The 25,453-nt window shown below is 38.8% G+C and overlaps 3 protein-coding genes across 3 annotated transcripts; all 3 read right to left on the bottom strand.

The window, feature by feature from the left end:
• Window positions 1-4,014: 4,014 nt before the first annotated feature.
• Window positions 4,015-4,539, bottom strand: LOC138883588 (uncharacterized). The gene has a single exon (XM_070164282.1). It carries the CDS (start codon window positions 4,537-4,539, stop codon window positions 4,015-4,017), a length of 525 nt encoding a protein of 174 aa, XP_070020383.1.
• A 1,100-nt stretch (window positions 4,540-5,639) lies between these two features.
• LOC138883587 (uncharacterized) lies at window positions 5,640-7,133 on the bottom strand. The gene is made up of 2 exons (XM_070164281.1): window positions 6,601-7,133; window positions 5,640-5,739 (listed from the first exon to the last, which is right to left on the bottom strand). The coding sequence occupies exons 1-2, from the start codon at window positions 7,131-7,133 to the stop codon at window positions 5,640-5,642; spliced, it is 633 nt and encodes a 210-aa protein (XP_070020382.1).
• A 132-nt stretch (window positions 7,134-7,265) lies between these two features.
• Window positions 7,266-9,327, bottom strand: LOC138883585 (uncharacterized). Its single transcript, XM_070164280.1, has 3 exons — window positions 8,974-9,327; window positions 8,535-8,838; window positions 7,266-8,098 (listed from the first exon to the last, which is right to left on the bottom strand). The coding sequence occupies exons 1-3, from the start codon at window positions 9,325-9,327 to the stop codon at window positions 7,266-7,268; spliced, it is 1,491 nt and encodes a 496-aa protein (XP_070020381.1).
• Window positions 9,328-25,453: the final 16,126 nt, after the last annotated feature.

Here is a 25,453-nt window from a genome sequence, read left to right as displayed (position 1 = left end):
GAAGGATTTCTTTCTTCTGATGAGAAACTGAAACTGCAAGCTTTAATCGTCACTTGTGCTATACGGCAGAGCCTGCAAAGCCATCAAAGACTAACTAAAACGAACAAAATTTTTCTGCCCCAGTCTGGCACTAGGGAAATTCTGTGAGTTATTAGAGAAATCTGTAAATTATCTAATTTATTGAAAAGGCAGATAGAAACAGTAGTATAAACTAGCTGAAAGAGATAAAATTTGGTAACGAAGGATAGTTTAACCAGGGATCGGTACCTTGTGCAACTGAAAGGAAATGTAATCATAGGCTGGTACCCTCTCTTACTGGAAGGAAATAGAATCGGGTGTTAGCACCATGTATTATCGATAAAGTGTTGAATCCCTCTAGGCGAAACTGTTCGATCTGAGTTAAACTGTATTTAAACAACCTGAGCGAAGATTACTTCTACCCGGAACTACGAACTAGATCCCCCTAGGCGAAACGGTTCTACTTGGGTTAAGCTACGTAAAACACCCTGAGTGAAGAGTATTTCTACCCGAAAACTATGAGCTAGATCCCCCTAGGTGAAACGGTTCTACTTGGGTTAAGCTACGTAAAACACCCTAATCAAAGAGTACTTCTACCCGGAAACTCTGAGCTGAATCCCCCTAGGCGAAACGGTTCTACCTGGGTTAAGCTATGTAAAACACCCTGAGCGAAGAGTACTTCTACTCGGAAACTATGAGTTGAATCCCCATAGGAGAAATGGTTCTACCTGGGTTAAGCTACGTAAAATACCCTGAGCGAAGAGTACTTCTACCCAGAAACTATGAGCTGAATCCCCATAGGAGAAATGGTTCTACATGGGTTAAGCTACGTAAAACACCTTGAGTGAAGAGTACTTCTACCCGGAAACTATGAGTTGGATCCCCCTAGGCGAAATGGTTCTACCTGAGTTAAGCTTCAGAAAACACCCTGAGTGAAGAGTACTTCTACCCAGAAACTATGAGCTGGATCCCCCTAGGCGAAACGGTTCTACCTGAGTTAAGCTTCAGAAATAGGAGGTATGAACAATAGTGATGCATGCTAAAATAAAAGAAAAATGGAGATTTTAAGGATCTTACGTTTGGTGACATTCGTTCACTTAGGACCGACATTCTGCACTACTTTGTTCCTGCTTTAAACAAAGAAAAACTTGTGATTTTTTAAAATGGTGGTTGGTTTGTGGCCTTGATGCCCTGAGTAGCTTGATTCACGACCACTGTTGTCGCAGAACCGATTCTGTCAGCGTGGTACCGAGATGTTATGTCGCTCTGTATCATTTTCTAGAGACCATGGCTTCACAATATTGCCCCCAACTGTTTCATACCCAGATGTCCATGGTACCAATACCCTTGTCTCTAAGGCAATGCATTTTTCTCTAAAATCAAACTCAGTTGTCTTACCCCAGTATTAGTTTGTGTCCGTAGTGCTCATCAACTTTTCTCATAAAGCAGGTCTTGCTTAGGCGACCTTTTCAGCTCTTTTTAGACACTTTGTTTGTCTTATTGAATGAGATCAGAGATGGATTCGTGCCTTCGTCAATGCCATATATGCCCCAAATTGTGCTCGACATTACGGGGAAGCTGTAGCCAGTTTTGCATCCCTCTCTTTGCTTCGATTTTGATGCAAGATTAGACCGAAGGGGACTCAAAGAATAATTATGGGTAAAAACAAAATAATAATTGGAAGCGAAAAAGAACTGTGCTTAAACAAAAGGTGTCCCTTTCGGGAAAAGGAATAGGGAGACTTATCTGGAGGTATGTGCCGACTTTAATGAATCATGACATGCATTTTGGACTGGATGCCTGATTTGTCTGAGCTGTCTAATTCTCAAAATCCGCCGCAAATGTTCATCTTGAATTTGTCTTGGTTGTGTTCATGCCGGAGAATCAAAGACCCTTATTCGGCTAGCAGCGTCCATTGCAGGTTTTCGCTAACTAACCGCTCTCATTTCTCTACTAAATGTCACCTTATGGTGCCCATATGGGTTTTCACCAATAAGACTCTCTCATTTCTCTGCTCATTATTGCCTTATAGTGCCCGTACGGGTTTTCACTGATAAGACTCTCTCATTTCTTTTTATTTACTAAGATACTGTATGAGGGAGGTTATCCAATGCCTTTGGCATGGGGACTTCAATCATTCTTAAAAAAGATCGATCAGAAGTTCTTGAAAGATAAAAAGGCGAAATGAACCTTGAACTGAATTACAACTTTTAGAATCATTTTTACAGAAAAAACCGTGAAATAAAACAAACTTATGCCCCAGTTTTAGAGTATTGGGAATATGGATTTTTTTGTTCTGATGGGACCGAACCCAGGGTAAGGCTGCCTACGTATCCTTTCGAAATCAGGTCGGACGTAGTTCAATGACTCAGAGATTTATTGTTGTTTTTTTACAGGTATACAAGTTCCAAGAAGTGAGAAACAAGGAAGACAAATACGACTCAAAAGGATTAACAAAAAGGGTAACACCTATTTGGAATAGCGAGCAAATGATAGCCTTCGCCACTTCAATCTGAGAAAATCAATGAGTGAAAATTCTACAATGGGTATATATCAGACATAATATCTTTTGGCTGCATCTGCGTTAATAGTCATGTCTGGTACCCGTCCTTCTTCATCTACCGAGTGTAAGGCCCCTTTTGGTAACACTTTCTTGATGATGTAGGGTCCTTTCCAGTTCGGGGCGAACTTTCCTTTAGCTTCTACCTGGTGCGGAAGGATGCGTTTCAAAATCAGCTGGCCTACCTCAAACTGCCTTGGGCGCACTTTCTTATTGTAAGCGCGTGCCATTCTTTGTTGGTATAACAGGCCGAAACACACTACTGCTAGCCGTTTTTCATCGATCAACATCAGTTGTTCTAATCGGGTCTTGACCCACTCAGTGTCTTCAATCTCTGATTCCACAATAATTCAGAGAGAGGGAATTTCGACTTCAGCGGGTATTACAGCTTCAGTTCCGTATACAAGCAGATACAGAGTTGCGCCAATAGATGTGCGAACAGTCGTACGGTATCCCAAAAGAGCAAAAGGCAACTTTTCATGCCATTACCTGGAAACTTGGATCATCTTCCTAAGAATCTTCTTGATATTCTTGTTTGCCGCTTCAACTGCTCCATTGGCTTTTGGCCGGTAAGGGGTAGAATGGTGATGCATGATTTTAAATTGTTCGCATACCTCCTTCATCAAATGACTATTTAGATTGGTTGCATTGTCAGTGATAATGGTCTTTGGGATACCAAACCGACAAATGATGTTGGAGTGAACAAAGTTTACCACTGCTTTCTTGGTGACTACTTTGAAAGTGACAGCTTCCACCCACTTGGTAAAGTAATCAATTGCAACCAAAATGAATCTATGCCCATTTGAAGCATTTGGCTTGATCGGCCCAATAACATCCATTCCCCAAGCAACGAAAGGCCAAGGAGAGTACATGGGATGCAACTCCGAAGGAGGCGAGTGAATCAGGTCACCGTGAATCTGGCACTGGTGACATTTGCGAACAAATCTGAAGCAATCTCGCTCCATGGTAAGCCAGTAATACCCTGCCCGTAGAATCTTCTTTGCCAAAACATATCCATTTATGTGAGGTCCGCTTACCCCTGAATGCACTTCACTCCTGATCCGCTTGTCTTCTGTAGCATCTATGCATCTCAACAAGTTTAAATCTGGGGTCCTCTTGTACAGAATTTCCCCATTCAGGAAGAAACCACTGGCGAGTCGCCTTATAGTTCTTTTTTGATATCCTTTGGTATGCTCTGGATATTTTCTTGTTTATAGGAATCATTTTATGTCATAATACCATGGTTCACCATCTGGTTCTGTCTCGATTGTATTAAAGTAACCGTGTTGATTCCGAACTTGGATTTTTAGTGGATCAATATGAGTGTTGCCTGGATAAGGGAGCATCGAGGCTAGAGTAGCCAATGCATCGGCTAGCTCGTTGTGAAACCGGGGAATGTACCTGAACTCGATAGATTAGAATCTTTTTCTCAAGTCTCACACACATTGTCTGTACGGAATAAGTTTGATGTTTCGAGTCTCCCATTCTCCTTGGGCTTGCCTGATAAGCAAGTCAGAATCTCCCATAACTAATAGTTCACGCACATCCAGATCGATGGCCATTTTAAAACCCATGATACAAGCTTCATATTCTGCCGTATTATTAGTACAGAAGAACTGAAATCGGACTGTCGCAGGGTAATGGTGTCCAATAGGTGAGATGAGGATTGCCCCGATCCCAACTCCTTTGCTATTGACAGCCCCATCAAAATACATTTTCTGTACAGGGTGATCGTCTGGAACCACTTCCTCTATCGAGTTGACCTCTTCGTCCGGGAAGTATGTGCTAAGTGGCAAGTACTCATTATCAACTGGATTCTCTGCCAAATGATCTGCCAAAGCCTGTGCTTTCATCGCGGTGCGAGTGACATAGACGATGTCAAACTCTGTGAGCAGGATTTGCCATTTTGCGAGCCTTCCAGTGGGCATTAGCTTTTGGAAGATGTACTTCAAGGGATCCATTCTGGATATGAGGTAAGTAGTGTAGGCCAAAAGATAATGTCTCAACTTTTGAGCGACCCAAGTCAAGGCACAACATATCCTTTCTAAAAGGGTGTACTTAACCTCATAATCAGTGAACTTCTTGCTCAAATAATATATTGCCTGTTCCTTTCTGCTTGTTGCATCATGTTGCCCCAGAACGCATCCAAAGGAATTATCCATCACTGATAGATATAAAAACAAAGGCCTACCAGGTTCAGGTGGGACCAGTACAGGGGGTTTTGTCAGATAATCTTTGATCCTGTCAAAAGCCTTTTGGAAATCGTCTGTCCATTTGACAGCGGCATCCTTTTCAACAACTTAAAGATGGGCTTGCACGTGGTTGTGAGCTGAGCAAAGAACCTACTGATGTTGTTCAACCTCCCGAGCAAACTCATGACTTCTTTTTTGTTCTTCGGAGGTGGCAGATCTCGAATGGACTTTATCTTAGATGGATCCAATTCGATGACTCTCCGGCTGACTATAAAACCGAGGAGTTTACCAGATAGGACCCCAAATGCACACTTGGCTGGATTAAGCTTAAGGTCATACCTACGAAGCCGTTCGAAGAACTTTTTCAAATCACACACATGATCGGCTTGTGTCTTTGATTTTATGATGACATCGTCGACATATACTTCAATCTCTTTGTGCATCATGTCGTGAAAAATGGTGGTCATGGCCCTCATGTAAGTTGCCCCTGCATTCTTTAAACCGAATGGTATGACCCTGTAACAATAAGTACCTCGTGGCGTGGTGAAAGCGGTCTTTTTTGCATCATCCTCATCCATTAGAATTTGGTGGTACCCAGCATAGCAATTCACAAATGATTGGATCTCATGCTTTGCGCAATTATCTACAAGAATGTGGATGTTTGGCAAAGGAAAATTATCCTTTGGACTTGCTTTGTTAAGGTCCCTATAGTCGACACAAACTCTGGTTTTTCCATCCTTCTTTAGCACGGGCACAACATTTGTCACCCAGGTGGTGTATCGGACAGCTCTGACCACATTGGCGCTTAGTTGCTTCATTATTTCTTCTTTGATTTTGTCGCTCATGTCTGTTTTAAATTTTCGTTGCTTTTATTGGACTGATAGAAAACCAGGATATGTAGGAAGCTTATGAACCACCAAATCAACACTTAAACCAGGCATATCATCGTAAGACCAAGCAAACACATCTCTGTATTCAAATAAAAGTTGAATCAAGATATCTCTAGTTTTTTGTTCAGTGTGAATGCTTATCTTCGTTTCTCTAACTTCTTCAGGACTTATGATATTAATCGTCTCAGTTTCATTGAGGTTTGCCTTAGGCTTCTTTTCAAATTATTCCAAATCTCTTTTTATTTCCTCAACAATCTCATCTTCCTCATATTCAACCTCTTGATGCATTATTTCGATATTAGATAGCTTTTCCAGATCTGGGCATGAATTCCGCATGCATGTCATGTTATTAAAGCCGGCATTAACAAAACTAAAATGAAAATAAAATGACCGGAATTAGGAAAAGGAAAAGATAGGAAACTTAATAGGAAACTGAACTGCATTTTATTGAATTCGAAAGGATAGAAGGGTTAACATCACAATGAAACAATCATCCTGAGATATTTGGATTACAACCCTGAAAGTAACCCAAAATACAAAAAAGAAGCTGCAAAAGCAGACTACCAAGACTCCTTCCTTGTGGGGAGAGGAGTTGTTTCCCAGTTGGTGAGCATGGTGTCTGGGTCAATTAGTTGCACATCGGCACGACTAGTGCCTTCACCAGCTTGGATCATATTCACTTCAGAAAACATCTCGCTGAGGCCATGGCAAATTTCATCAATGTTTGCATGCGCCGACGAATTTTGACCCTCTCGGAGTCGTGGCTTGACAAAAGTGTAGAAAATATGAGAGATAGGCTGTTGCAAGACCCATCCACTCTTTTTGCGGTGTTTGGATTTGTTTTTGTCTGCTTGTGTTGGCCTGAAGCCTAAGCCAAAAGTACCCCGGTTGACTAACGGAGAAATAGGCTCTGAAATTCCTTGCAATTATGCCCCCAAACCTTTTTCCTGGCTCATAACCTTGTCTCATTATAACCGTAGCCACCATAACAGATGTGGCGGAAAGACGAGGATGCAGAATGGGCTTTCCTTCCTCGACATGGTCCACAGCAACCACTTCAAAAGCCTGATAGACAATGGACTCAGACCCTTCCTTGGCCTCAATACAGGGGATTAATGGGTCTTTATAAACGGAATACTCGTCTTCTCCGTGAACAATAATTTCTTGCCCGTCATGTTCAAATTTGAGCATCTGGTGCAAGGTAGATGGCACAGCTCGGGCTGTATGGATCCATGGCCTTCCAAGAAGAAAGTTATAAAAAGTGACCATGTCCACTACTTGGAAAACAATCTCAAAGTTCACCGGCCCAATCGTCATGGTGAGGTTGATTTCCCCCATGGTATCTCTCGCTGAGCCATCAAAAGCCTGGATGCAAACATTGTTGGGTCGGATTCTGTCCGTATTGATCTTCATGCTTTGCAAAGTAGAGAGAGGGCATACATCTACACTTGAGCCTCCATCACCAATGACCATCTTTACATAATGCCCCTCACATTTGACCATCAAGTTCAAATCCCTATTGTGCCCGGCTCCTTCCTCGGAAAGTTCATCATCAGTAAATGAGATTCTATTTACCTCAAAAAATCTATTGGCCGTCTTCTCTAACTAATTCACTGTGGTCTCCTCTGAGATATGTGCCTCGTTCAGGACCTTGATTAGTACACGGGCATGCTCTTTGGAATGTATGAGCAAAGATAATAGAGAGATTTGGGCAGGAGTCTTTCTTAGTTGGTCAATGATTGAGTAATCCTGAGCTTTCATTTTCTTCAAAAACTCTTTTGCCTCTGCTTTAGTGACTGGCTTCTTTATTGGCAATTGGCCTCCTCTAATTTGCTTGGCCTTTATCAACTCTTCTGGAGAATAACACCTCCCCGATCGAGTCAAACCTCCAGTTTCCCCCACTTCCTCTATGATTTCCTTGCCTTTGTAGGTCATCACAGTTTTGTTGTAGTTCCAAGGAACATTTTTTGTGTTTGACACATGGGGTTGCACGGCAGGTTTGATTATGATCGGCTCTATTATGCCATTCGTACCGCCCCGATTCTTCCTTGTGACGGGGTGGCCTCTAAGGACATACAACCTTGGTCTTGGAACATTGGAGCGAACCTCTAACCTCGAGACCTTGGGCACAAATAAAGTAACCTTTTCTGAGTTCGGGGCACCTTTCACAATCAATGGCACATCTCGTCTTGGTCTTACTTCTAGACTTGTTCCTTCTTGAATTGCTCCCACTATCATTTCTGTTTGGTCGACCGGCTTGTATTCCTGATCTCGGCCAATCATTCCCACGAAATGAACATCGCTGTGTTCCGGCAACGGGTTATTTGTCACATTAGGAGGGTCCTCGCCATTCGTTACTACAATTAATTTTTCAGAAATGAGTCTTTCTATGGCTTCTTTCAGAGTCCAACAATCATCGGTGCTATGCCCCAGGGCACCTGAATGATATTCACATCTAACATTTGCTTGAAATCCATGTGAATTCGGATGCATGTGGTGGGGAGCGATGGGTCCAATCACGCCCATTTGCTTCAGCTTCTGGAATAGACTAGAGTATGATTCAGCCAATGGAGTGAATTTTTCTGCCGGCCTCTCCTCTCGACCATAATCCTGCCTGGGACGAGCATTGTAGGGTGCCCGAAAATTTTGTTGCTGAGGTCGGGGCCCCTTTGAGCTGGTGCCCGTACCTGCTGATTGGGAGGCCGAGCATATGATTGAGCATTGAACACTGTATATTATGGTGGGCCCACAAAGTATTGAGGAATTGGGGGGGATAGTAATGTTGAGGGTAGATGGATCGACCCTGCTGAACTTGCACATAATGGTGCGATGCCCCTCTTTGAACTTCCCTAGATCCCGAGGTCATTATAGAACCTTCATCTCTCTTTTTCCTATTTGCAAAACTTCCCGACCCATTTTGGATCGCTTGGGTGGTGGCTTTGAGAGCAGCCTGACTTACAATTCTGCCAGTCTTTAGGCCATTTTCGACCATTTCCCCTATCTTGATTGCTTTAGCAAAAGGCCTACCCATTGCAGACATCATGTTTTGGAAATAATCAGGCTCTTGAGCCTCCAAAAAGACAGTGATCAACTCATGATTATCCATGGGCGGCTTAACTCTAGCCGTTTGCTCCCTCCACTTGATGGCGTACTCCCTAAAGCTTTCCGTCGGCTTTTTCTACATATTGGATAGGGAATTGCGGTCTGGTGCAATATCAATGTTGTATTGGAATTGCTTAACGAAGGCTTGGGCCATGTCATCCCAAACATGCCAGTGAGAGATGTCTTGGTCAATAAACCATTCGGAAGCTACCCCCACAAGGCTTTCCCCAAAGTAAGCCATCAGCAGCTCTTCCTTTCCTCCTGCACCCCTCAGCTGGTTGCAGTACCTTTTCAAGTGGGTGATAGGGTCACCGTGTCCATCATATTTCTCAAATTTTGGGGTTTTGAACCCTCGTGGCAAATGGATATGAGGGAACATGCATAGATCACTGAATGAAACACTTTTGAGACCACCTAGTCCCTGTATGTTCTTTATATTCTGTTCAAGACTTTTCATTTTCCTGGCCATCTCATTTGGCTCAATCGTCGTGGCAGGCATTTCATTTTCCACTGGTGAATCGTATCGAGGAGTTTGATTGTATGGAGCCGAGACCCCAAAAGCCATATTCAGAGAATAGTATTGTCCATCATAAGCATGAGATGGTGGCTCATTATTTGGCCTAGTCACAGAAGGTGGTGGCGGGATTGTATATACCGGTGCGCCAGACACGACTAGAAGGGTGTTCCTGACCAGTGCGACTAGAGGTCGCATATTAGAGGTACTGGGGGCAGCACGATGGCTGTAGTTCGGCACATACCCTGGTGGTAGAATGGGGTCACTCGTTGCATGGAGCGGTGGTTGAGTAGCCTGGGGTATGATGTAAGTTCCCTCTGAAGGACCCTAGGGTAGAGGTCGACCGGAAACCCAAGCTTGATATACATCTGACAGTTGTTGTCTCAATTTTCTTATCTCCTCAGACTCTTGCTCAACTGACTGACCCTGTGGATTGTCACTGACCAACTCGATTTCATCACTGTTATCCATTACTACTGGTCCCTTAGATCTTGTGAAGTAATGATGTGCTGCAAGATTTACCACAAACCAACCACCTTAAACTTGTTGGTTTAAGAGACAACAAACGTGTTAGGGTTAGGCATTTTATAGATATGAATTACACGTAATATGTCATGATCCTAACATCGCCACCATTTCTAAAATGCTTTTGGAAGGCTTCAATGTTTCATTCTGGCCTATCAGCTTGTTGCTTATTGACACTGTTATTTCCTTCTTCTTTTTTTTTCTTTTTTTTATTATTTTTTTTCACTCGCCTTATTTGATCCCTTACTTTAGAGCCATTTTAAAATGAATACTTGATCGAGTCTTTTGTGGGTTGCCTACGTATCATGTCGCCGCATGAATCAGATCATTACGTAGTTCAAATATGCAAGACACTTGATTTTTTTATTTTTTTTACAAAACAAACATCAAAAACTTTTTCATTGATTTTCGATATAATATTTTGATACAAGACTCAAAAATCAAAAGTTACATAAAGATAAACGAGACCAAACCTGACTCAAATAGTCTTTTTAGAATAAAAGTCAAAATAACACCAAAAGACTCTTATAGACTTAGAAACAACAAAAGCATAATGAAAAGGACTAATAACTAAAAGAAGACTTTGATTTCTGCAGTAGAATCCACCAGCATTACTGCAATCAAGGCTCTTGTTCCTGCGGCTGACCCCTACCATTGTGGTATATCCTCTCCAAGTCTGCAGATATATGACGAGCAACGTTCAATGATACTTCTGCAAACCGCTCGGGCATCATGCCCTGGCAACTCCTGCATGCTCTTGAGGTATATGTGGCTACCTCGAGGATCTTTCCCTTAATGTATTCCTGAGCCACGTGAAGCTCTTGATTCTACCAACCACGGGTCTCAGCTAGATCCAGCGCATCATGCTTGCGGTCCAAGGCCATATCTTTATGGCGCCAAACTTCTAGCGACTCCGCTTCTAATTGATTGATCACCTTTTGGTAGTGGTGTCTTTCTATTTCAAACTCCGCGATCTGGCTCTCTTTGCTTGACTCAACTCCCCCTATCTGATCCCTCAGACCTTGGATTAATGGAGCGAAAAACCTCTACGTTCATGATCACGGACTACCCTGAACTGGGCTTCTTTCTCTTCTTGCTGCTGAGCGGTTGTGACTATGTTCTTCTTTCGAATTTCGGCTTTGAGTGATTGCTTCTCTCGTGCCCACTGAGCCTTTTCCCGCTCAAAATCAGCTTGTTGTACGTCAATGGCTGTCTCCAGAATGCCCTTATCTTCTTGTAAAGTGTCAATACGAGATTGGAACTCTTGCGCCACTTCCCTTCTGGTTTCTCTAACTCTGACCTCGATCTCTCTCTCCCAATCCACTGCGTGCCGTATGGATCTCTCTGTCCTTTTCTCGGGGATAGCCTAGTTGTGAAACCACTCAAGGTATGCGAGGCTTACCTCCCCACATTCACGATCAGCTACCATCTCGTCTAAATTGGAAAGTCGACTACCAAACCAAATCTTCTGTGCATATGACTCCCTTGGAGGTTCCTCTCCCTTGAATTCCCACATGAACGGGCGCATGTCCTCAATCGGGGGCCTCTTTTGCTCTCTCCCTAACTGGCGCATGACACGTAAAGGTGCGTAGGGTTGGAAACCCCTAAAACCCATGAGTATGAAGAATGGGCGATACGTCAACATATGCATGACCCTAGCAGAATGGAACCAGTAATAGTTCTAAGTGATTCTATCAGCACTCAATAAACCAAGTACTGTCCGCCAAGCCCTCACCCCCTCTGGAAGATTACAACTCGCAACTTTGTCTAGGTGACATGCAATGTAATTCAGCCAATCATCATTGAAATTTACTACTATTGGATTATGATAAAGGTGCTCTATGAACCACATCTGCAACAGAATGTTGCATCCCTCAAAGTAATCTTCACTTTCTTGACAACGGTGCCCGAAAAATATCTCCCAAAATCATGGGAAGAATGGTATGATCCTCGCTACTTTGCAAATACGAGACTACCGCAACCAATCGAATTCTGATGTGCCCACCACGCTCCGGAAAGACCATGATCCCTAGAAATGATATCATGAACGCGAAGATTCTCAACTCCCTCCAAGCGTCGTAACTCAACTGGTTGACGAATTTTGTGCCCGAGAAGTTCTCAAACCCTTTCTCATCCCCAAATCTGTCATAAAAATATTTCGACGGAACCCAACCTTCATTTAAGCAAACCATTGGAATTCGACGAAGGCATAACTTCTTTAAAAAGTTGTTCACACCAACTTTTCTCGGAGCAGCAGGCCTTTTCCCACGAAGGTCTCTCCCCAATCCGGTGAACCCACCTAATTCTTCCAATGTGGGTGTCATTTCACAATCTTTGAACCTAAAGACATTGTTCGCGGGGTCCCAAAACCCTACTAGAGCCTCGATTAAATCTCTGTTAGATTCCCATGAGGTTGGTGAGGAACTTGAGGTGCTTAAATACTCGATTCCGTTCCCATGTAGCAAAACTAGCCCACCAATTACAGAGACTACTCGGGGTCTTATCTCTGATCAAGAACATAGGATGTGTCTCGTCCCTTACCCTTTTCTGACTACTTCTTTGTGGAGAACACATGGTGATCCTACGAATAAGAAAAAAAAAAGGGTTAGGACTTACCTAAACTATATGCAAATTATGATCATTCATTATTTTATTTTATTTTTTGGTCAATTTAGGACTCGATCTATATTTTTTTTTAATTACAATATATATTTTGAAATTACCGGACACAAAAGTTGAGATGATAAAAGCGAAAAAAATGGCTATTATTACAAAAACGATCCTTTAATGCTTCCATAGAAGGCCTAAAGGATGTCTCGGCAAAAACAGCCAAACACAGGAACAAAATAATAAATAAATAAATAAAACTATTTTTACGAAAATGACCCCTTGCAATATGAGTATAACCAGATAAAAATAACTACTTTTTGCAAAAACAATCTTTCCGGAAAGGTTTAAAGTTGCTTCGACAAAAATGGCCAGACATAAGGGCAAAATGGTAAAAAGTGAATAAATATGGATAAAGTAACTATTTTTACAAAAATGGCCCTTTGCACTTCCCAAGAAGATTTTAAGGCTGTCTTGGCAAAACAGCTGGAACATGAGGGCCAGACAGTAAAAGGTGACCAAAATAGACCTTTTTTTTGAAAATTTTATGCTCCCTTTTTTTTTTTTTTGAAACATGTGGGCTGAACCCGATGGAGGTTGCCTACGTATCTCACATCCGGTGAGAATCAAACCCGCATAGTTCAGTAAAACAGGGTACTCTCCCATTTTGTTTTTTTTAATGAAAATTAATTTTTACAACTCATACCAGACTACTACAAAATATATATATATACTGTTTTTAAAAAAAAGGTTTATTTGCACTAAACTAGGAGAATTATTCTCTCTTTTTTTCATTTTTAATAATTACACTAATTTATTTTTTAAAACTGGTCGACAATGCAAGTAAGCCTTCCAAATGATGTATCAAGTAGCACATACGTGAACATGATGGTCTCAAAGAGGATACCTGTCTTATACGGACCCGGCCCCTGTGCCGAGTTTCGCTAAGTCAAATGCACGTGATACAACTAAAGCGAAACTACTAGGGATATCCGGAATGAGGCTTGTTCTTCTAGGTTTAGATCCTATTGGAGAAGGTATCTAGACTGGCTTACTCGAGCGGACAACTCGAGCCGAGGAGGGTCAGTGTACCGGTAGCATTGCTTTCCAGCTTAACTGGTGGTGCTCCCTTCCTAAAATAGGTGTGACTAAAATCCTTCACCGGGTGATGAACACCTCGGCTATCTCAAAGAAAGCGGGCTATGTCAAGCAAATGCACAATTTTTAATTTCAAAAAGACTCAAAGGGAGTGCGTGAGAAAACAGTTTATATGTACAGTTCAACAATATCAAAATGATAAAAAGCGAACAGGTAGCACATTAGGCACAAATAAATCACAATATTTACAAAATTAATAAAGACAAATAAAAAGTCAACATGTACAAGCTCGAATTCTTATGTAATTCCCCAGCAGAGTCGCCAGAGTTGTCACGCCCCTTTTTTACCCCTCAAAATAATAATAATATGTGTATGGGCCAAAGGGTTTTTCCAATTAAAGTGACAAAATTTGAATAGGGATTATTTTATTGTTCAGAGTCGTCATTTAGAATTGATTTTTTCGGTGTTCCAAGTCATCATTTATTTGGATCCCTAGTCAAAGGAAGGTTTGACTCTATTTTAATCGGTCCGCGAAAATAAAGTTCGGGTAAGAAATTCTGTTGACCGGGGAGAAGGTATAAGGCATTCCCCGAGTCCCGTGGTTCTAGCACGGTCGCTTTATTGACTTAAACTTGGCTTGAATTAATTTTGGACAAACTGTGATTTATATTATTTTCATGTTTTACCTATCCTCTTTTATCTCTTGATTATTAGAAAAAATTAAAGAATATTTTTGAATAATAAGATGTCATAACCACACTATGCAAGCGAATGCGTGATCGACGAAATTTATTATTTAGTCATAACGGCGCTACGCAAGCGAATCCGCAGTCATGACAGACGATTGTTAGCACGTTATTTACTTTTGAAAAATTGTTGCAATTGTGTTGGAGGAAACATTAACCCTCTTTTTTCAGAAAATTTATTAAATGTCACTACCACGCTACGCAAGCGAATCCGTGATTATGACAAAAGATTTATAAATTAATTAAAACTATTGAATATGACATGAAATTGATGAATTAACTTATTAAAAGTTAAGTGTCACGCTACACAAGTGAGTTCGTGAAGTTAAAGTGCACCTACTATTTGCCTAACGTTTAAATTAATTAAAGGGAAACTAGTTAGTTAAAATAGTAGAAAAATCTGATATTATTATTATTTTTTCGAGCTTTAAAGTTGGGAAAAATTATGCAGATAAATGTTGGACCAACTTTATCTATTTCAAAAGAAATGAGCCAACTTCTTGTTAAAAAAAATGGGCCAGCTTGTATGGAGCTTTTGGGCTGCTGGAATTTATTATTAAAATGGGCCAAGAAATGAATTTCAATTGGCCCAATGCTATATAGAAGAAAAAGGATAATTTTGTTGTTTAAAGGTAAATGAGCCAACTTTTATTTTTGATTCAATAAGGCCCAAAGTTGATACAATCTTAGCTCTTTACTTAGTTTGAGTTCATGACCATTAACTACATAGTCACAATTGTATAAACACCCACTTTACAAAAATAGCCATTTTTGCAAATGCGGCAAAATGGCCAGATTCACAAAGATATTATCACAGCATTCCTAGAAGCATATGTTGGCAGTGAAATTTCTGCAACTAAAATGAACTCATGCTATATGTTATACACCTAAAGTCATTCATGGCATACTTAGCATTGTTACTCGGATATAATAGCTTGAAAACATGATTAAAAAAATCCATAAACGACATACATATCTCATTCAAAAACTTACAACTCAATATTCAAGTATTATGAAGGACTATATTCACATTATCACATGCTTGATACATAATAATAACATACAAGCTCTTTTGTTGTCAAACTATTCATCACATCAAACACATTTAAATGGTGCAGCATGTTCAAGTTGTTCCCATTGCTGAAAATACGTACATTACGAGTCTTAAAGGATTACCTGGTAGCAAAAGAATAAACAGTAGTTCAGCAACTAAAGCAACATAAAAACAGCAGCAAAACCAGCATAAAATCCGTGCTAAAACAACCCGAAAACTTAGAGAGGGAACCCAGAAACGAACTCTAAAGAGGACTTATATTTTTTTAAAAGTTTGCACTCTAAGATTCACTCCCAAAGCTCACCATTTCAGCTTACTTTTCATGTGTTCAACTGCTGAATTGTTTTTTGTTTTTGTGACAAAGCAATTATAAAAAATGCCCCCTGGAAGTGTGATGGAGTCCCCCCTATATATCAAAACAACCAGCTATTTCAAAAAATTAAAAAATATTCTTTTTGATAGATTTTTCTACAAAATCTGCTCTTAAATTCAAAAGGCCAGACTTTTTGGTTCAAATCTTGTCAAGTATTTCAAACAAATCTGCTCTCCACTATTCAAAGACAGACTTTTATTCAAACACTGTCCAAAGATCTACATTTTCTTACCAAACAATTTGAGGAGGTCGCCGGAATTTGGCCGAATTTTGGCCGCCGGATTTTCAGGGTGAAATTGGCATCAATAGCTAGGTCTTGAGGAGCTCTATCCATTGATGTAGGTATTGTGGGGTGGTAGTGGTTGGAGCTTCAATAATTTGGGCAAAAAAGTGACGGGAAAGTTTCCTAGATCTAAGATTCAAGGAGTTTGAGGGATTTTTGAAGGATTTGGTTTGGAGATATGGAAAGAGGAAGTTGTGGAGATTACATGGTGTGAATTTGGAGGTGTTTGGAGGTGGTCCACCAGCGGCGGCGATTTCCGGCTGGCGGCGACAGCGGCTTGGGGGAGAGAGAAGAAAGAGTGATGAGAGGGAAAGAAGAGAGAGAAAATAATTGGGAAATGGGGCAAATTTTTGGGAATTTTAGGCTTTAAATACCTAAGATGGAGATCAAACTAGGACCGTTGGATTAAATCAAGATGGGTGGATGAGATTGAATCTTGTCACTTAACCAAAACGACGTAGTTTCAAGACAAAACGACGTCGTTTTAAGCTCTTCTTGGCAGCTCCCTTTCGGACCGGATTTGGGCTCTTTGGGCTCAAATTTTGGGCCAATTTGGGCACAATTTTAATTTAATTACACTAGCCCAAACCCTACCTCATTTATCAAACCATTACTCAACTCTTAAAACCTATACATACACAAATAAGAACACACACATACACACACACATCCATATATTATATATATATATATATATATATATAAGGCGAAAATTAGACATTTACAACTAGTAACTAGTAAGAGTCAAATGATTTCAAAAAGGATTTTCCCTTGAAATAATTGTTTTCATTAAATAGGTGATCTATCACAACTAAATAAAAAAATCAATGTTCGGTGGCTACGTCTTACCATATAAACCTTATTTAAAATTATTAATTTGGTCACTTTACTTTTTCAAAAGCACTTCCCTTATTCTCATTTTTCTACAACTTCACTATAGAGTTTAGAGATTTTCGGGGGCTAGGTTAAAAAAGGAGTGTGATATCGCTGCTACTACTATGCACTTTTGAAGGAAAATATTTGTCACCATCCGATTTCTACACTACACTATACGAATTTATCATAATAATTATTAATAGACACGAGAATATTTATTAAGGAGATGATAGCTTAGGTGGTCATTCAACTTGGGATAATTGGTCATTAAAGTCATCTATCTTTTTCTGTATTTTAAAAGTCATTTTACTTTTCATTGGTCATCTTTATCTGATTTTGTATTTTCTTGTAGGATTTAATAACGCGAAAACTTTAATTTTATGAAAAAATAGTTAAAATACTAATTAAGAACTTATACCAATTTTGAACTCAACCCTGTAAGATAGTTTGTTATTGGCAAGTTGGAAGTGGGATTCTTCCCACATCGGAAGAAAGAAGTTCCGTGCCTGTCATGTGAAACACCCCCAGGACCGACCTTACTCGTACCGTGCATGTTAGCCTCGGAACTGATCATTATGAAATAGCACATAACAGGCACGAGACTGACTCAATAGGCACGAGATTGACTCAACAGGCACGAGACTGACTCAACAGGCACGAGACTGACTCAACAGGCACGAAATTGACTCAACAGGCACGAGATCCTAGAGTTAATTATTTTTAACAGAAAAATCAAATTTATTTGAATTTTAAATTCAAAATTCGAATAAATAGTCGTGTCTGTTTGTGAAACAAGACATCTTTTCTGAAAGGGTCTGTTGGTTGCCTATAAATACACAAGAATTCCAACGAAGTGGATATAGAAAATCACAAGTGTTATTGCAGGCTTTGTTGTATCCTGAAGAGAATCGTTTTGTATTTTCCCTAAATTAGTATACAGGCGATAACTCTTTAAGGACAGTCGATTTTCACGCCTCAAAGCCAATTTTGTTTATTATTTTCTAACAATCTTAAAGAGTTATTCTGCTATGGAGAAATTGATGTCTGTTGTTGAGAATCCGAAGGAGTTCATCAAACTTGATCGCTTTGATGGAACGAACTTTACCCGTTGGAGAGACAAGATGATATTCTTGTTGTCCGCTCTCAATATCTACTATGTTCTTGATTCTGCCTTGCCTCTGATGCCTGAGCCCACAGCAGAAGATTCTGACGTAGTCAAGGAAGAAAGGAAGAAACGAGAACATGATGAACTGTTGTGTCGCGGCCATATTCTGAATACTTTGACAGATCGACTCTATGATCTTTACTGCAATCTGAAGTCGCCAAGAGAGATTTGGACTGCTCTACAAACTGCATACCAGAATGAAAAACGAGGTATTGACAAATTCCTGGCTCTGCAGTACTTTGAATTTAAAATATTTGATACTAGGCCTATAATGGATCAGATTCTGAAAGTTTCCAAAAAGTCTTCTTTTAAAAGGAGAAAGAACTTTAGTTGTCATCATTGTGGAAAGAAAGGTCATATGATTCGGGACTGCAGATATAGAAAGGCAGGAATAAATTTCAATGCAGGCAATACCGAAAAGTCTGGAAAGATTAAAAAATCTGGAAATTCTGAAAAGGCAAACGTAGTGGAAAATTCTGCCCAAGGACTGGTTGCCATGGTTTCCGCAATGCAAATTGGTATGGTCACAGAGTTGAATGTGGCTACCGCTGCTACAAATACTCAAGACTGGTGGCTAGATTCGGGTGCTACTATTCATGTCTGTTATGACAAGAAGATGTTCAAGACATATGCAGAAGTGCAGGATTCTGAACAAGTCTTGATGGGAAACCATGTTGCGGCAGATGTTGCTGGAAAAGGAAGTATTGAGATTAACTTCACATCTGGCCAGAAGTTGACGTTACTGAATGTGTATCATGTTCCTGATATGAAGAAAAACTTAATGTCCGCTGTTTTGCTGTCAAAGAAAGGCTTCAAGATAGTTATTGAGTCTGATCATGTAATAGTGTCTAAGAATGGAGTTTTTGTTGGAAAAGGCTATAACTGTAACGGCATGTTCAAATTGAGTATTAATGAAATAAATTATGTTTCTGCTTACATCGTTGAGTCTGATTCTTGTTTATGGCATGCTAGACTAGGACATTTAAATTTTGGCTCCTTGAATTATATGTCCAAAAATGGTTATATCTCATGTAAAACTCAACATATAAAATGTGAAATTTGCATACAAGCAAAGATGACAAAGAAACCATTTCGTAAAGTTGAAAGATCCACAGAACTATTAGATTTAATACATTCAGACTTGTGTGAATTAAATGGAGAATTAACTAGAGGAGGCAAAAGATATTTTATTACTTTTATAGACGACTTCTCTAGATTTACATATGTTTACCTACTTAGAACTAAGGACGAAGCTTTTCAAAAGTTTAAAGAATACAAGTCTGTTGTGGAAAATCAAAGGAGTAGGAAAATTAAAATTATTCGAAGTGATAGAGGCGGAGAATATTTTCCTAACGAATTTAATAAGTTCTGTGAAGAGCATGGCCTAATACATCAAATGAGTGCCCCTTATACTCCTCAACAAAATGGGTTAGCGGAAAGAAAAAATAGAACTTTGGTGGATATGGTTAATGCTATGTTACTTAATGCACATTTGCCACATAATTTATGGGGTGAAGCACTACTAACTGCATGTTATATTTTAAATAGAGTGCCTTCAAAGAGTATGCATATTTCGCCTTATGAGCTTTGGAATGGTAGAAAACCAAATTTAAATTATTTTAAAGTGTGGGGGTGTATATCCTATTATAGAGTACCTGACCATCAAAGAACAAAATTGGGTCCTAGAGGAATTAAAAGTGTTTTTGTAGGATATGCACAACACTCCAAAGCTTATAGACTGCTAGATCTAGAATCTAATGTCATTATAGAATCTATACATGTTGAATTTATTGAAAATAGATTTATAAATGACAATGTTGATGAAATGACTGAAATAAATGGAAAACGTATTGATGCTAATAAATTGTCGCTTCCTGAAATTATTAAAACTAAGGAAAGAAGTGATGATATGCAGATAGAACCAAGGAAAAGCCAAAGAATAAGAAAGGAAAAACATCTTGGTTCTGATTTTATTTCTTCACAATCTATAGTATTTCTTGTTGAAGGAGATAGGACAAACGTTTGTAATCAAATTCCAATTGTATTAAATGTTGAAGAAGACCCAAAGACGTTTCAAGAAGCAATGTCTTCTAGAGACGCTGCTTTTTGGAAAGAGGCCATTAATGATGAAATGGACTCAATTATATCCAACAACACTTGGGTTTTGGTTGATCTTCCTCTTGGATCAAAACCTATAGGTTGTAAGTGGGTCTTTAGGAGAAAGTACAATACAGATGGTTCTGTCCAAACCTTCAAAGCAAGATTAGTTGCAAAAGGTTTCACTCAAAAGGAAGGCATAGACTATTTTGATACATATGCTCCTGTTGCAAGAATAACATCCATTAGAGTCCTTTTATCCTTGGCCTCTATCTATGATCTTTACGTACATCAAATGGATGTTAAAACAGCCTTTTTAAATGGGAACCTTAGTGAAGAAATATATATGCAACAACCTGAAGGTTTTGTTCTTCCGGGAAACGAGAAGAAAGTTTGTAAATTGATAAAGTCTCTTTATGGTCTTAAACAAGCGCCTAAACAGTGGCATGAAAGATTTGATAGTGTAATACTATCAACCGGATTCGTACATAATAATGCAGACAAGTGCATTTACTCTAAATTTACAAAAGAATATGGAGTAATAATTTGTTTATATGTCGATGACATGCTGATTTTTGGTACGAATCTACAAGGAATTACCGAGACCAAGAAGTATCTAACCTCAGTTTTTAAAATGAAGGATTTAAATGAAGTTGATACTATTTTGGGAATCAAGGTCAAAAGAGATAACAAGCAAGTGACTTTGTCACAAGCACATTATATAGATAAAATCCTTACTAAATTCAGTCATTTAGGAATAAAGGGGTATAATACTCCTTATGATTCTAGTGTTAAGCTAACTGCAAATACTGGAAGAGCAGTAGCACAGTTGGAGTATGCAAGTGCGATAGGTAGTATGATGTATGCAATGCATTGCACTAGACCCGACATTGCATTTGTTGTTTGTAAACTTTCAAGGTTTACCAGTAATCCAGGTAATGATCATTGGAAAGCAATAAGTAGAGTACTTGGATATTTAAAATATACAAAGCACTTAGGCATTTGCTATAATGGTTTTCCTAATGTATTAGAGGGATATTCTGATGCAAGTTGGATTACAAGTGTTAATGATAATAAATCCACATCAGGATGGATATTTACTCTAGGCGGTGGAGCCATTAGTTGGGCATCCAAGAAACAAACATGTATTTCTCATTCTACTATGGAATCTGAATTTATTGCATTAGCAGCTGCTGGAAAAGAAGCAGAATGGCTGAGGAATATGTTACTTGATATAAAGTTGTGGCCACAACCTATGCCAGCCATTTCCATATTCTGTGATAGTGAGACTACAATGTGTGTTGCTCACAATAAAATATATAATGGGAAATCGAGACATATAAGCTTGAGACATGCTTATATAAGAGAATTAATTACAAATGGAGCTATAGCTATAATATATGTGAGATCAAATAAGAATTTGGCTGATCCACTTACGAAGCCATTAGGTAGAGATGTAGTACAACAAACTTGTGGAGGGATGGGGCTGAGACCCTTAAATTAAATACAAGGAATAGGAACCCCACTTTGAGTTAGTATACACTCTAACAATATAAGTTCAATGGGTAATAACAAGTTACTTGTATTGTTTAAGCACTGATCTCCTCTTTAGGAGCCCTAATTCTATTGTACTACTTACTGTTATATGAGGAGTTAAGGAGTTGTTAAATGCTTGTTATAACAGGGGCATAAAGACAAACTCCAAAGTGCATACTGTTACATGAAGAGGTTGATTAATCTTAATGGAATTATTAATGTCTGGAGTAACAGGGACATAGTAACTAATTCCACCTATATGAATATTGAAGTGGTGTCGCTTCTAGCAAGATTTAAAGGGTTGATCTTGTAAATATTCATGAATTCAGGATGAGCACATGGTCGTAAACGTGCTAAAGCGAATACTGGATTTTCTAAGCTACTAGATAGCACTGTGTGTGTGGTACTTTCGGTTTTGGCACAAGGATTTGTGGTTCAAATCTTAAGATACCATTAACTTCGTCAAAACTTTAATATACTTACATTAAAGGAAAGTTCAAATATGTAAAAGATACTTTCAATATTCACAAGTGTTATGAAGTGAAATAACAAACTAGTGGGGGATTGTAAGATAGTTTGTTATTGGCAAGTTGGAAGTGGGACGTTTCTTTCTCGTACCGTGCCTGTTAGCCTCGGAACTGATCATTATGAAATAGCGCATAACAGGCACGAGATTGACTACAAGAACGAGATTGACTCAATAGGCTATAGATTGACTCAACAGGCACGAGATTGACTCAATAGGCACGAGACTGACTCAACAGGCACGAGATCCTAAAGTTAATTATTTTTTAACAGAAAAATCAAATTTATTTGAATTTTAAATTCAAAATTCGAATAAATAGTCGTGTCTGTTTGTGAAACAAGACATCTTTTCTGAAAGGATCTGTTGGTTGCCTATAAATACACAAGAATTCCAACGAAACAAAATAGAAAATCACAAGTGTTATTGCAGGCTTTGTTTTATCCTGAAGAGAATCGTTTTGTATTTTCCCTAAATTAGTATACAGGCGATAACTCTTTAAGGACAGTCGATTTTCACGCCTCAAAGCCAATTTTGTTTATTATTTTCTAACATATTAGTCAGCCTTCGAGTTCCGCAGTCAATTTTGTCAGTCAGAATGATTCAGGAAGTGGGAACAAACATCTGAAAGTTTCCAAAAAATCTTCTTTTAAAAAGAGAAAGAACTTTAGTTGTCATCATTGTGGAAAGAAAGGCCATATGATTCGGGACTGCAGATATAGAAAGGCATGAATAAATTTCAATGTAGGCAATACCGAAAAGTCTGGAAAGTTTAAAAATCTGGAAATTCTGAAAAGGCAAACGTAGTGGAAAATTCTGCCCAAGGACTGGTTGCCATGGTTTCCGCAATGCAAATTGGTATGGTCACAGAGTTGAATGTGGCTACCGCTGCTACAAATACTCAAGACTGGTGGCTAGATTCGGGTGCTACTATTCATGTCTGTTATGACAAGAAGATGTTCAAGACATATGCAGAAGTGCAGGATTCTGAACAAGTCTTGATGGGAAACCATGTTGCGGCAGATGTTGCTGGAAAAGGAAGTATTGAGATTAACTTCACATCTGGCCAGAAGTTGACGTTACTGAATGTGTATCATGTTCCTGATATGAAGAAAAACTTAATGTCCGCTGCTTTGCTATCAAAGAAAGGCTTCAAGATAGTTATTGAGTCTGATCATGTAATAGTGTCTAAGAATGGAGTTTTCGTTGGAAAAGGCTATAACTGTAACGGCATGTTCAAATTGAGTATTAATGAAATAAATTATGTTTCTGCTTACATCATTGAGTCTGATTCTTGTTTATGGCATGCTAGACTAGGAAATTTAAATTTTGGCTCTTTGAATTATATGTCCAAAAATGGTTATATCTCATGTAAAATTCAACATATAAAATGTGAAGAGCATGGCCTAATACATCAAATGAGTACCCCTTATACTCCTCAACAAAATGGGTTAGCGGAAAGAAAAAATAGAACTTTTGTGGATATGGTTAATGCTATGTTACTTAATGCACATCTGCCACATAATTTATGGGGTGAAGCACTACTAACTGCATGTTATATTTTAAATAGAGTACCTTCAAAAAGTATGCATATTTCGCCTTATGAGCTTTGGAATGGTAGAAAACCAAATTTAAATTATTTTAAAGTGTGGGGGTGTATATCCTATTATAGAGTACCTGACCATCAAAGAACAAAATTGGGTCCTAGAGGAATTAAAAGTGTTTTTGTAGGATATGCACAACACTCCAAAGCTTATAGACTGCTAGATCTAGAATCTAATGTCATTATAGAATCTATACATGTTGAATTTATTGAAAATAGATTTATAAATGACAATGTTGATGAAATGACTGAAATAAATGGAAAACGTATTGATACTAATAAATTGTCGCTTTCTGAAATTATTAAAACTAAGGAAAGAAGTGATGATATGCAGATAGAACCAAGGAAAAGCCAAAGAATAAGAAAAGAAAAACATCTTGGTTCTGATTTTATTTCTTCACAATCTATAGTATTTCTTGTTGAAGGAGATAGGACAAACGTTTGTAATCAAATTCCAATTGTATTAAATGTTGAAGAAGACCCAAAGACGTTTCAAGAAGCAATGTCTTCTAGAGACGCTGCTTTTTGGAAAGAGGCCATTAATGATGAAATGGACTCAATTATATCCAACAACACTTGGGTTTTGGTTGATCTTCCTCTTGGATCAAAACCTATAGGTTGTAAGTGGGTCTTTAGGAGAAAGTACAATACAGATGGTTCTGTCCAAACCTTCAAAGCAAGATTAGTTGCAAAAGGTTTCACTCAAAAGGAAGGCATAGACTATTTTGATACATATGCTCCTGTTGCAAGAATAACATCCATTAGAGTCCTTTTATCCTTGGCCTCTATCTATGATCTTTACGTACATCAAATGGATGTTAAAACAGCCTTTTTAAATGGGAACCTTAGTGAAGAAATATATATGCAACAACCTGAAGGTTTTGTTCTTCCGGGAAACGAGAAGAAAGTTTGTAAATTGATAAAGTCTCTTTATGGTCTTAAACAAGCGCCTAAACAGTGGCATGAAAGATTTGATAGTGTAATACTATCAACCGGATTCGTACATAATAATGCAGACAAGTGCATTTACTCTAAATTTACAAAAGAATATGGAGTAATAATTTGTTTATATGTCGATGACATGCTGATTTTTGGTACGAATCTACAAGGAATTACCGAGACCAAGAAGTATCTAACCTCAGTTTTTAAAATGAAGGATTTAAATGAAGTTGATACTATTTTGGGAATCAAGGTCAAAAGAGATAACAAGCAAGTGACTTTGTCACAAGCACATTATATAGATAAAATCCTTACTAAATTCAGTCATTTAGGAATAAAGGGGTATAATACTCCTTATGATTCTAGTGTTAAGCTAACTGCAAATACTGGAAGAGCAGTAGCACAGTTGGAGTATGCAAGTGCGATAGGTAGTATGATGTATGCAATGCATTGCACTAGACCCGACATTGCATTTGCTGTTTGTAAACTTTCAAGGTTTACCAGTAATCCAGGTAATGATCATTGGAAAGCAATAAGTAGAGTACTTGGATATTTAAAATATACAAAGCACTTAGGCATTTGCTATAATGGTTTTCCTAATGTATTAGAGGGATATTCTGATGCAAGTTGGATTACAAGTGTTAATGATAATAAATCCACATCAGGATGGATATTTACTCTAGGCGGTGGAGCCATTAGTTGGGCATCCAAGAAACAAACATGTATTTCCCATTCTACTATGGAATCTGAAT

This window comes from Nicotiana sylvestris, chromosome 12 (assembly GCF_000393655.2).
Source record: "Nicotiana sylvestris chromosome 12, ASM39365v2, whole genome shotgun sequence".
NCBI classification, from domain to species: Eukaryota; Viridiplantae; Streptophyta; class Magnoliopsida; order Solanales; family Solanaceae; genus Nicotiana; species Nicotiana sylvestris.
This window is presented reverse-complemented; position numbering and strand designations above follow the sequence as displayed.

Excerpts from the sequence above, each read along its gene's own strand:
- LOC138883588 (XM_070164282.1), bottom strand. The coding sequence starts at position 4,539 with ATGGATCCCTTGAAGTACATCTTCCAAAAGCTAATGCCCACTGGAAGG.
- LOC138883587 (XM_070164281.1), bottom strand. The coding sequence starts at position 7,133 with ATGGTCATTGGTGATGGAGGCTCAAGTGTAGATGTATGCCCTCTCTCT. Across the intron at positions 5,740-6,600 it reads GGTTATGAGCCAGGAAAAAG|AGATGTGTTTGCTTGGTCTT; the intron begins GTTTGGGGGCAT and ends ATTTGAATACAG.
- LOC138883585 (XM_070164280.1), bottom strand. The coding sequence starts at position 9,327 with ATGGCTTTTGGGGTCTCGGCTCCATACAATCAAACTCCTCGATACGAT. Across the intron at positions 8,839-8,973 it reads TTGGGGAAAGCCTTGTGGGG|AAAAAGCCGACGGAAAGCTT; the intron begins GTAGCTTCCGAA and ends TCCAATATGTAG. Across the intron at positions 8,099-8,534 it reads TAGGAAAAAGAGAGATGAAG|GTGCCCTGGGGCATAGCACC; the intron begins GTTCTATAATGA and ends AATATCATTCAG.